This window comes from Empidonax traillii, unplaced genomic scaffold (assembly GCF_003031625.1).
Source record: "Empidonax traillii isolate 1590-97213 ecotype Southwest subspecies unplaced genomic scaffold, ASM303162v1 scaffold215:size2007263, whole genome shotgun sequence".
Classification (NCBI taxonomy): Eukaryota; Metazoa; Chordata; class Aves; order Passeriformes; family Tyrannidae; genus Empidonax; species Empidonax traillii.
In genome coordinates, this window is record NW_020955408.1 from 1,733,866 (window position 1) to 1,747,202 (window position 13,337).

The following is a 13,337-nucleotide window of genomic DNA, read 5'->3' on the forward strand; positions in this document are numbered from 1 at the left end:
TATGATGGGCAATACGAGAACACAGAAGAAGATCTGCCTATGGCAGCAGAGTTCGGGCTTAGGGTTTTTTTGGGTTTGTTTCTGGTTTTTTTCCCCTCCCCTCTTTGACTTCTTACAAGCTTTTACTGTACCTGTTTGTATAGGGGCAAGGACACACCCTGCAGGAACCCTGAGTGGCATCTCCAAAATATCCATCTTTACAGCGCTCACATTTCTCCCCAGCAGAATTATACTGACAGTTCTTGAAAAGGAATCAAGCAAGACAGTTAGCAGTGCTTTACCACTCAGCATGGCTCTACTATTATTAAAAAAAATACAGCTAATCTATTAAGAGGATATTTTCTTTTCCCTCCACATAATCAAGCATTTATTGCCATATTGCCTTCACAACCAGGACAGAGCAGTTTCAGTCATTTCCTTAAGTGCAGAAAGCACAAGTTCCTCCCTGTTGTGGAAAAGGAACTGGTAAATAAGTCAAATTAAACATATTTTTAAAGCAATTCAATCAGATGCATGGTTAGTTAAGGAACATTTGATTAATACACTCTCTATGCCTTGATATTCCAATTTAAAAAACCACGATGTTTAAATTTCACATCTCAAAACTAATTAGAAGGCAGATAAAATTTAAAAGCATGCAATGAATTGAGCCCAAGCACATTCTTTTAAAAAATCCATTAAACTAATACAAAAATTGTTTCTTTTAATAGATTCAGATGAGAATTGAATTTCACGTAGTTTCTCCAGTGTAACTGGAATAAATAATGAAATAATAAAATAATGGTATAATGAAAAGCAGAGACTAGGAATACAATTGAAACGGATAAAACTGAGTCACTTTTTCCACAATAAAATTGTTGGAAATTATATTTTGTTTTAAAAATGTTCTTAATTCTGATGCTGTCTAATTGTCACACATTTATATTTTATGGGGATAGGAGGAGCAAGTTGCTTCCGCATTACCTAAAGCGATGCTAATTTAAAACAGAAGTTGTTCAAATAAATAACCAGCATAAAAATACATAAGCAGCCATAAAAATTACACGTGACCAACACTCAAGAGGCATTCACACTCCCAAGTTCTACAGTTGTTTGCCTTCAGTGTGCAACAGACTGATCCAGTGTCCCACAGAGCTGAGGGTGTACTAAATAAAGTGAAAGATGGAAAAAAAAGAAAGTAGGAAATTGGCTGCAAGAGGTTACTGAGCAAATTACCCTTCCATTTCAGGGACCTTGATAGCTCAGGGCTATGTTTTAATACCATACTACCATGACTAGCAGTAGAGGGGCATTTTTCCCTACAAAAAAGAAATAGCTCTGTCTCTTCCACTTCCTCTTACTCTCCGTTCTCCTCCACATTTCTTCATATCCAGATTCCCTTAACCACATCAACAGCCCTTCCCTCAAACTCTGCATGTAGTAACCCCTAATTTGTTTTTGGTTAAAGAACTGAATTTTTGGCTCAATTATGAGAAGTTCTGGGAACGAACAGGAAAAGCTCCAGTTCACATATGAGACATTTAACATGAAATTAAACAACAAGTAACACAAAGACACCATGTTTGAAAAAGGAACGATTTTAAAGTGCGGTCTCTATAAAAGTTGGTGCATATATTCCTGCAAAACCCTAATGGAAAATTCAGACTGCTTCTGAATAATTACTGTCAATTTTTATCATCTTGAAGAATAAATTTAACTGCAAGAAGAGTAAAAGAGATATATTTAAAAATATATGTGTTGGTTTCAACTTGGAGCAACCTCCTCCCATCCCCTGAAGTTTATCTCCTGGTTTTTTGTTTTGCTCACTCTGTCTGTAGAAACTGAAGTAATTCCATAATTGCAAAGAAAATTTAAGCTATTTCACATATAAGACACTCTAAATATGCCATGTTGCTCCTCTAGCTACATGGCATCTAAGGGCTGGAGGTCCCAAGGCACAGTGGAATGAAGCCAGAGCAGCAGCTTCCTCATGGGTCCTCCTTCAAGTTTCACAGGGCCAGAGACAGCCCTGGAGTCACAGCATCTCCAAACCACCAAGTATTGCAAATCCTGAAAGGAAAACTCCCAACTGTCTGCATATGCACCCATATGGTATAAGGAAGTCAAGGCAGTGTGTGTCAGGGCCACAACAGAAACGCTGAGGTTACATGAAACACATGTGGTTATAATCATAGAATCAGCCAGGTTGGAAAGGACCTCTGAGATCATCAAGTCCAAAATGTTACATGACATGAAGCAACATGTCATGGGATGAGCAAGTCTCAGCACCATAGGGCTGCTGAGGGAACATGCCTTCCAAGAGAAGGGCAGGGACCACGAGGATCACAAAGCCTGATTAATGGCAGAGAGCTGGCTTTTCCCTACACATAAGAACCAGCCCTTCAGCCTTCTCCACCTCCTCCTGCCCTCCATTCTCCTCTACTTCAGAATTGCAGCAGGACACTCCTCTCCTTCCACTTGTATGCAGCAGTGGGATCGTGATTGCCTGAGCTAGGGAGGGCACTGATGCCACAGAGGAAGGAGTCAGCCCAGTCTTATCCTCCCTCACAAAGTCTTCTCTGGAGGCTGACGCTGGAAGGACACTGGCATATGTTGGTACAGGGGCCTGGAGCTCCAGGTGAGGAGCAGGCAGCCAAGTGCTCAAGCTTTGCGCTTAGGATGTGGAACTTGGTGGCTTCTCGGTGGGAAGCCTCCTTTTCTTCTCTGCCCCACATCAGGTCTTTGTCCCGTGGCTCTCCTACAGAGACACAAACTTGCTAATGGTTAGGCGGAGGCTCATACTGGGAATACAGGCCCTCAGGGCTTTCATTTTTCACTGCATTATCCTGGATGACTTTGCTTGGCCTGAATCTTGTCCTAGGGCCAAGGGTTGATTTAGCTCTATCTGAAAGTTAATCCAGCTGTGAGAAAGAGGGGATAAAGAGAAATCTAAAAGTCACATACTTCATGAGGTGAAAGTAAAATTTGCCTTTCTAATTCTAATCTGAAGTGAAACTTCCTCATCTTTCTTGCTCTGCTGCAGCACTTTCCTGTCACAGCCTGCCCTGCCGCTCCAAAGCAGCAGCCTGTAAGTCATCCCCCAGAATGCGCTGAATTGGTTTATGGTTTCCATCAAAGCAACATGGTTGGTTCAGACGAAGTCAGGGGAAATGACATAACACGCAGGAATGTGCCACAGGCAGAATGGATGTGGTGCAAACAAGGAAGAAGTAACAGAAAAGACAGACCACGAAAGATGTTGGCACGGCTCTTGTTTACACAGTAAATGAAAAATGAGCGAAAAGTTTTAAAGTGGGAATTTTTCAGAACAAAGTATTCGAAGAAGCATTACGGATATAAACTGGAGAAGCACAGTCAGCCAAATGTCACAATTCCATTGCTATGAGGGCTGATCCACTCCCATGAGGCTGCTTTGGGTTTAATACAGTGTGCCAGGGAGCAAAATCTGCCCCACTACACCTTCTGTAACAGCTAAAAATTTCTATTTAATCTAGCTTTTATTATCCCATCTTACTTAGGGCAACATTTTTTAACCCATCTAGCTGTAGATTATGGTTTGTGGAGGTACACTGAAGCTGATTAAACACGAGATTCTGCAAAGACTGTGCTGTGTATGAATGTCCTGTTTGTCGGCATTGGTAAATCTTAGTATACTTGTATAACACTAAGGACTGCATATGCCAGGATAAGACCCATGTTTATTAAAAATAACTACAAAAGCTTCCATAAGTACTAATTTGGTGACTTTTTGTACCAGGACCTAACAAAAATTATTGGGGAAAAAAATAACCTGAAAACAAGGACACAAATTACTCCAATCGCCCACAATTATGTCAAATATACATTTAAGTGTATGCATCTTAGGCTCATTAACAGTACAAGATTTCGAGAATGAGGCATACAAGGATTATTTTTAGTTGCTTGGAATTTAACAATACTGCATAATCCATACTGCACTAAGATAAATGGGTTTTTCTCCTTTTCTTCCCATTAATTTCTTGAATTTAGCAGTTACTTACAATACATTTTCCAGTACCATCTTCACATCTATTTGAATTTCCATTGCAGTTGCAGGGCACACAGCGTCCAGCAAATAATCCTTTATTCTCACGATAAAACCCAAGGCCACATTCCTAGACAGTAAGCAGAGAGAAAAAAAATCAGTGAGTGTTGGTGGAGAGAACACGTTATGGAAAGCGCACTTTGGAAATGTTTGCCATTTCCAAGGAGTAGTGAAAGAATACATTTCTTTGCAAGCTCCTTTATTCTTACGCAGCAAATAGCAGTGAATGGAGATGAAGAAGTTTCAGCTGAACCCAGTTCTTTACACATTTTGGTAGTGATGATTTAATAATTTTCACTAACCTCCGAGCAAAATACGTTTCCTGTGGATATGTACAAAGGTGTTGAATGTGATTTTTAAACCACAGAAAAATATTTGACTATGAGAACACTGTATTGTGAATCTTAGGAAGAACATATGGAAATTTCACATATTAAATAGTGGTTATATGAAATCTCAATATTAATTTCACTATGATGTATTCCTTGGAAATAATTCTAGATATCTTTTACATACATTCATCATGACTTCCATGGTAAGTCTACCAAGAGCTACACAAAGCCATGCCTAGACACAGCTAGGTGATGTAACAAAATATACAGTGATCTAATTTCTAAGTACAGGCTTGCCCTGGAGACCAGGGAAGCATGAGAAGAATGTTTAGCTATGGAGAGCACAGGAGCGGGAGCACAGCCTGTCAGATCACAGTTGGGATTTAAGCAGAGAGCTGAACCGGAGCGACATTATAAATGAAGCAAGAGACATCAGGTTAGTTAGCCTACACCAGGAAGGTAGTAATTCATATGTTAAAACCATGTTCTTGCTTGCCAAGGACAGGGAAAGCATAAGGAATGAGCATGAAGCCCTCCTGCACACAGACCAATTCAAAAATTCCCACCCACCTTCTCCGTCCACATACTCCTGGCACAACAGCCACACCAAAAATGACTGGACATAAGTCTATCCCTTCCATTCCCTAGCTCCTTTTCACTAAGAACTAAGCTAGCGTGGTACAAGGAAGATCAGAGGCTGTACTGAAGTGGGGAGAAGGCTGTGCTCCCCACGAAGCCGGCACCTCCCAGGTTCCCGCCTCCGGCAATGCACTTCTGTGCTGTACCTACACCTCACCTCTACCTCACAGTTAGGGGCTGGCCCCAACAACATGCAGAAAACAAGTGACAGTTGAACTTTAAAGCCATAAATCTTTTCTCACAATAACTGCACCACCAAGGCTGATGGGACTAATGTGAAGAGCAAAGGGTTTGTGGGATGGTGTCACAAATCATGTTGCAGGGGTTCAAGTTGTAAGTATTTATGCAGAGGGAGGATTAACCTGAAAAGAATTTACCGATAGAACTAGCAGAGGAAAAACGCCTCTCACAAAGCAGATCCCAAAAGGAATAGTGACTTACTGCTGTTCAAACAACAGTTGCTAGTGGCACCTTTGCCTTCTCTAGGATAAATTAAAAAAAAAAAAAAGAAGTATACAGAATACTAATAGCATCAAAAACTTCAAATACTGACTTCAGTGTGAGCAAGGACTATATTTAGAATAGACACTTGAAGTTTTTCAGATACATTTTTAAAAGGGTGAACATGTTCCCTGAACAACAGGGAGCCAACACACCCAGCTTCTGAAGAAACCGGGGCCTGAAACACATTAAACAGCATGACTAAGTAAAATATAGGCCCTAATGCATATAAATTTTATTTACTTACAGCCTTTTCTTGGAGAGCAACGTGAATCGCATGTTTTAAAAACACATTCAAATGCACTTGGAAAAATATCTGTGCAGCCTTTTGTTTTTCTATTTATGCTGTCTTTAAAATGACACATTTGGAGTACGTAGGCACTCTGTTTTTGAAGTAGCATTTGTGATTTCCACACAAATGATAAACTGATTCCACGTGAAGATAAAGCTCTCGCTCGGCACCTTCAAGCACTTACGTGTTTAGGATCATTGTTTTCAAGTAAACAGCAATTTAAAAGAAACTCTTGCACACACCTCTGTTGGCAAAGTACTTTGAGACATAAGATTAGCCTTCTCACTACATTTATATTAGGTAATGCATAGGTTGTTACCAAATTAGTTAATTTAAAAACAAAGTGAAAGAAGGAAGTAAGTGAAAATGAGCAAATTACCTGTCTTGGGTAAAAATCCGTTTGAACTTGTTGCTGCTGACTCCTCTCCAGAAGGTGGGGATAGGAGAGCCTCTGTTGCATATCTTGTGTTAAACAATGCCCCAGGGACACTAACGTGACAACCAGCCATCCTACATTTCTTGGCCTCTGTGCTTGAGCCATCGTTTTTCTTTGGCCCCACTGCGGACATACGCTGCTATCCCTTTGGTGCTCACCCGTTCCTTCTCTTATACGCCCCCTTCTTCTCCAGCTTCTGACTCAGATTAATGAGCCTCTGTGCTGTGATGGGCCCCACCTTTAAACTTTATACGTGAGTCAAGTCGTACAGCACACATTACTGTTCCTGAGGTTAACAAGTAACCCTGCAGTTCCTGTAGCTCAATATATACCTAAGCCGGGGTGGGGCAGGCATCACCTCCTCCCCACCTGTGGCAGCCAGACAGAGCTGGGTGATTAGAGCACTAAGTCACTGCCTGAGTAATGCTGCATAAACACACCGGGCTTACCAACCACCCAGGTGGGTGTCTTGGTTACTTCCTTTGGCTTTGTATTTCCACCAGGTTACATTGAAAAAAACCCCAAAAGCTTGGTTTATCAAGGCAGTATGTTGAAAGCAATGCAATGGCACTCGTAAGTTCAGTCAACGCTCATCAATTTGTGTGTGGTACAGAACACCAAATGTGTGGACAAAAAAAAAATTTCCAAAATGGTATTTGAGAGATGATGAATAGCTGTCCTGAGCGGTGGATGCACAAATGAAATGTAAGCCAGACATACATATTTTTGTTCAGTCTCTCTGCAGCTGCTCCAGTCTAGATATTAATTGTTCATTCTCATTTCAAAAAAACTTTTTCAAGGTTGGTACAGCAATTGTTGCTTTACAATAACCCTAAACAATTTTCTGAGAGTAGTTTCTCATATTTTGTGCACTTTGCACACTGCTTATCTCTCCAGTACTTTATTCCGCTGCACTGGGCACTTACACATGGCAACAGTCAAGCTCTAAGCTAAGCAAAAAGACAACCAAAAGGATTATAGCTACAGGAACAGCATCAGGGACAGGATACACAGCTATGGTTAGGATTTCACCGGTCTTCAAGTAACAGTATTACTTTGCAATGCTTACATTATCTTTCACAAAAATTTCTCCAAAATTTTTTTTCCAAATATGTTGATTTCAGATCTCAAATATTTTCCTAGAAATATAGTAGAATTATCTAGGTTCATGCTACTTCCCTTGGACCCTGCCAAAATAAGGAACACCAGGAATTTTCTCCACTGCCTATGGTCTCTTAGACTTTGATCTAGTCAATTCTGATCTTCTCTCCATAAAGGTGGTATTGACTGAGATTATTCAGCCTCTCCGAGGGCATCACAGAGGAATCCATCATTATAGTGCCTTACACAGCATTCACAGCTCCACTAAAACAATCACAAGTTGAATAACCCTACGGTGCTTCTCAGACAGTGAAAGCACTTGAGCCACTGAAAGTGCACAGGCTTACAAGAAGCACATTTAATTGCTTTAATAACTACCCTGTTCCTCTAACCAACTCAGTATGTATAGCTGTAGGCCAGAGAGAAGATAATGGCACTGCACAGAGGCAAACGTTTCCTACCTGACATGAGTCACCGGCATACTCCGGAGGGCAGGAGCACGTCTCTACGCTGTAGGCAATGCTGCCGCTTCCTGCGCCGGTGGCTTCTTCCAGCCCAACCTCACCCAGCGTCAGCCGCTGAGTCTCTGTGAAGTAAAGGCCTCTGATGTGTAAGCCATCCAGTCTGGACAGGATTATCATCAGTTCCTCTCTGGATACAGGGTTATTGCTGCTGGCATGCCTGAAGTTTCCCTGTGCATTAAGGGTACAAAATGAGCACAGCCCTGCAGCTTCTTAAAAAGAGTATCTGCAAAGAAGACTGGAGGACAGGAAAAGGGAGAAAAGACCAATGGAACAGACCCCTATAGTTCCAGTTGGTGTGGAGTGAAATAGGGGCCTGGAAAATAAACACAGGATGGATGGAGAAAAGAATAATCAGCATAAAAACATATGTCAGCTTTACTTTGCAAGCTATGTATGGTTTTGAGGCATTGAGAAGTGAAGAAGCCCGTAGGTTCCTTTTCAGTCATCCAAATTTCTTTATCACCCTCCAAACCATAGAAGGATGGAGGAAAATGCTTTTACTTCCTAGAGTTAGTGAAGTCTTACATATCCAATCTTTCAGGGATGCCTTCACATGCTGTCTTGTTGCTAACAGACACAGCATTACTGAAAATGGAATCTGGCTTGAAGAAACATCTTTTTTTGCCTGCATATGAGAGAAATAAATAACCCAGTCTGACCTTTTGAGCACAGATTTAAGGTAGAAATAATCCCTGCTAAATTCACCTACCAGAATGTTGGAAACCCATTCTAAACTAGCTAACTAGACACCAAGGAAAACAGATAACACTTCATTCCATCCCTATTAAGTACAGTCTGAGGCTGTAATGAATCATCTTCCATTGATGACTGATTTGGTATTACTTCACTGGCCCTGGAGGGGAGTTCTAAGGGCTAAACTGAACAAGATGTCTTCTAGTTCAGAAGTGTCAAATTTAGGTGGCATGGACCAGAACCCAGGTTACACGTGGCAGTAAAGAGAGAGAAAAAAATGTTGTTCATATTTAAGGTCTACAGTATTTAAGTTTATGTTCACTACCTTTATCAAGTATTTGGTTATTTCTGCACATATTACCTGGGTATTTTTTATGTTCCACTGGGAAGAAAAGCGAAGGCCATTCCCTCTTCAGTTCTTACCTCAACCAGCTGCACACGGCCGTAATATTGACGATCAGGCAGTGGGCTGTTGGGATCCATATAAACAACTTCCATTTGATGGCCCTATGTGAGAATGAGGATGTAACATTGCTGTTTCACTACCTGTTACGGCAAAGTGTTTCAGATGCAATAAAACCTGGTGAAACACATTAACTCAGTTCTTTGGGAGATAAAAACTAAGTAATACCTCTGAAAATTGTATGATGTTTTGTCAGCAAAGTGGTATAGTGAGCACTGTGTTCTAGCTACAGCAAGGTTTTCACCGCTTTTGCTATTAACAACCTTGCTTTAAAGTAAAACACAAAGAGAATCAAATTAATGCTGATCAATTTTCACAGGAACTAGTTAGTACTTTTTATTAAAATGCTTTTGCATTTTCAAACATTATCCTTTGTATCCTGGTGTACAAGCAACTATGGATATTACTATAGTACTATATGAGGCATGTTTCCCAATAAGAATTCTAAAATACTGAATTAATACTTCTGACGGTCTGAGGAAACAAGCCCCCTGCCTAGCGAATTTCAACAAATAGTCAAAGATTTTAAAATTTGGCCACAAAGAGGTTAAATTTAAAAACTGTTAACCTCAAATGCATTTTTATTTCAGTCCCTTGAAGCCTAATAATTATGCTTAATTTTATGATGAAGAAAATTCTCACAGAAAATGAGATTAATTATACATGGAATCCAGGGCATCTTTTGCAGGGACGAGGCCATACTTGTTGACAAGTGTGCAAGGCACTAATTAATTTTTTTCCACAGGTGCATTTTACAGAGAAAATACTATTTCATCTTTTTATTTGCTCTCAAATCAATTATGCTTAATAACATGTTACTTTGGCAACAAAGTGTTGATGGCTTGAAGCAAACTGCAGTAAAACCACTTTTACAGAAAAACAGCAAGTTGCTATTAAAGTTAAATACACTACAGGAGCAAAATTTGCCATAGTTGTCAGGTAACATAAAAATCATGGTATTGGTGTTGCTTAAAATTAAAAATGGCATTTAAAACTTACTGTTAGTCGTATATCAGGTCTCTTATCCAGAAGAACCATGCCCTCACTAGGTAAGCCAAAAGATTTCACTTGGTAACTTAGGAAGCCACCGTATGAAGAAAGCTGTAGCAAAACGCACAAGTACAGAGATACTTGACTGCACTGTTGCTTGATATTAATGCGACTTTGTATTCAAGTTTACCCCATCTTCCAGCACTGTAAATAAAATACTTACTCTTTGTTTTTAGAAAAAAATACAAAAATAGTGTTGCTTGCAAGAAATTACTTTCTATTTTGTTCACTGTGTGCATCTGAGGTAACTTTTTGAGCAGATACTATTCTCTAAAAGGTTACCTACATCATAAGGGTTTTTTTCATACCTGGGTTCACACCACGCGTATCATAGAGAAATCACATGTTCACATGAGCGTTGTTCTTCCCCTGATTGAACCAGACAGATTTGGTGCATCAAGAGCAGACATCAGATTGATAACGAAAGTGGTAGTGAACCCCATGAACAGCCACAGATAAGAGAAGACTACAAATGTTTAAAGGTAGCTTTCATAGGCCAGCATTTTCTAAACTTACTGCAAACATGAATGCAAGCAGGAAACCTTTGCTCCAAATTCTGGAGGACAGGACTTCTACTGGTAGGTATCAGCTCTGTTGTAAGCAGGCCAGTGCTGTAGGCTGAGCTGAAACCACACTGCTCTTGGCTCAACTACAGGTGACCCACAGGTGGCCTCAAACCCAACCAAATGCATGTACACTGCTGCCCAGAACAGACACAGGCACGTAAGTTTGAATCATCTGACAAACAGCTTCCCTGGGCGGTGTATGAGTGACTCGGTACAGAACATATTGAAAGGAAAGGAAGCCCCAGGCATAACCTGGGATAGTTTTTGTTCCAAGGCAAGCCTAGAAGGAAAGTTTGTGGGTACTAGGTGAAATTAGGCATTGTGGCATGGATTTACTATTTTGTTTTGCACCCTTTGTCTTTTGCCCTTGTATCTTATGCTTGGTTTTGATGTGGGGGAAGAACGACTTTGTCAGGTTTTGCTGTTCTACAGGAAAGCATCAGCCTTCAACCTACCCCTTTTCAAACACTTTGATGAATTACAAACAAAATAATGACATCTCAATGCTTAAGTTGTTCCTTGGATCTCAGGGATGTAATTAATGTCAACTGCATTTTCAAAAGCATCATTTGGAAAATTGGCTATATTTTGTCAACACAATCAAATCACCCTGTATAAATATTTTTTTAAGAAAAAAACCCATAAGAGAATTAAAAATGTGCAAAATTGTTTCTCAATGATTTTTTTTTAATGGGAAAATATTGGTTTTATAAACTACTCCCTATATTCCAGAGATATGGTATTTATTTTCTAACATTAAGAGTCATCTATTAAATAGAATGTTAAAATACAAAAGAGCACAAAACAGGAACAATGTGATCCAAACTTCTCAATGACTGTTAGTTTCTGCACTGCTATAGAATTTGCACTTGATTCCCTTTTAACTTTTAAACAAAAGACATAGATAGGAAAAAAATATACTCTGCTAAATATAAATGTTCCAGTGGAACTAGTTAAGAGGTTTAAGATAATGGGAAACAGTATTTACACTCTCATCATACTGAAATATGTATGACGTGGTTTTGCTCTCATTTTCTGAAAGAGATGCTATCACTGAAAGCAGACCAAAACCTGACATTTACAAAATACAGTAAGGTGAATGACTGGGAAATTTATGAGCTTGTAAACTAACAGCTAGATAGCATTTTGGGGGGACTTTCATTACTGCAGTATTGCCTGTGCTAAAATATACACTGACACACTGCGTATTGCAAATTGAAACTATTTTATTTACGGTGTTGTCATTGCAAATGAAAGAAAGTCATGGCAGGCCTAGGTAGATATTGTGAAATGTAACATAAAACTCATAGCACTAATTTTAATAGCTGTCTTTAAAAAGGGTTACTGCCTGCTTTATATCTTGTTATGGGAGCAACAAAAGTCCTTTTGGTTCAACACTGTAGGTGATAATGTATGCTTTAACAGGAAATTTCTTTCAAAAATTATTTGTAAGCATTGAAACAAGAACCTCTGTAACATTACATAAAGCACCCTAAGTAAACATGCTGTTCAGCTGAGGTATGGACCTCTGAGCATAGGAGAGTAGGAAGAAAAATATTGCTCTGGTTTTTAAAATAAGGACTAAGAAGAACTTCAAAACTGTAACATGTTTAACAGTCTGGTGTCTATCCCATTTGTTTTCTCATGTGTGTCAGTAGGATTACATCTGAAAAGCCTGTGTGTCCTATGACTGGTTGATAACTGGTTCCAAATGAGGAGAACCTAGGTTCCAGGTCTGCAAGTCACCATTATCAAAGTTCCCCAGTTCTGTGTGATCCTTTGGCTGAGATGCTGATGGTATTAACCGTGAGAAAAAGACTGCTCCCATGCATGAGTTGACAAAGCAGCAAGCAGTTCAAAGAACGTAAAGGTTAGAAAACCAGTTGCTGCTCATCCCAAGCAACAGATCAAATGCAAAAGGTTGGGTCTTTTTGTGTGCCACTGAGCACATAATCACCTTTTATTCTTTTGGAAGTCTACCCAGGACATGCTCCAAAGAATCTAAAGGACTGGCAAGCTCTACATGTTCTGGGTTTCAGAGTGGGCACATTGCCATGTTCTGTGTGTTCTGGGTAGCTGAAGGTACCAGCTCCTCGAAGCACAGTTTCTGACCGTACTGCTCACATAAGACCTCTCTGGCACTGAGCAACATGATTAATTCTATGTAATTGGTTATAATTTTAACACTGTACTCAGAAGTAAAATGTTGTGATTCCTGGCATTACAGATAAAGAGAGTCAAGAATCTCGTGAGGGAAGAAAGAGAAACTTATCTAGGAAAAACAGACTTTTTATCCAACATGTTGGCAAAAAAATTAATTCCTGTTATCAGAACAGATGAGTTAAGTGGCATTTACCTTCTCTCCCAGGTAAGACGGTGGTGCTTTCCAATACAAACTATGCACAGAAGCAGGCAGTTCTTGAACATCAGCCACTACACTATTACTGACTGGATTGAAAGTGACTGGAATGTCAATATTTTCATCCTCTGCCTCCAAGCGCCAGTTTCTCATGTCCACAAACTAATGAAAAATACATAAAGGAAATAAGCTTGTCTCATCCTTTATCAAACTTTACCAGCACCAAGTAATGAGAAGAAAATGTTTAGCCTCTGTAATTCCCCTAGCATAAAATGCAACCGCTTCAGAGCCAGCCTAAAGTCTTTGTGCAGTGGATGT

The 13,337-nt window shown here is 39.8% G+C and overlaps 1 protein-coding gene across 1 annotated transcript in view; it reads right to left on the minus strand.

The window, feature by feature from the left end:
* LAMA3 (laminin subunit alpha 3) overlaps positions 1-13,337 on the minus strand; it is a 112,309-nt gene that overhangs the window by 34,009 nt on the left and 64,963 nt on the right. The window contains exons 37-42 of the mRNA XM_027887546.1: positions 13,017-13,181; positions 10,044-10,145; positions 9,005-9,088; positions 7,826-8,056; positions 4,020-4,133; positions 132-241 (exon numbers count right to left, since the gene is read on the minus strand). Of these exons, the coding sequence (XP_027743347.1) occupies positions 132-241; positions 4,020-4,133; positions 7,826-8,056; positions 9,005-9,088; positions 10,044-10,145; positions 13,017-13,181 (806 nt within the window). The remainder of the gene's footprint in view (positions 1-131; positions 242-4,019; positions 4,134-7,825; positions 8,057-9,004; positions 9,089-10,043; positions 10,146-13,016; positions 13,182-13,337) is intronic.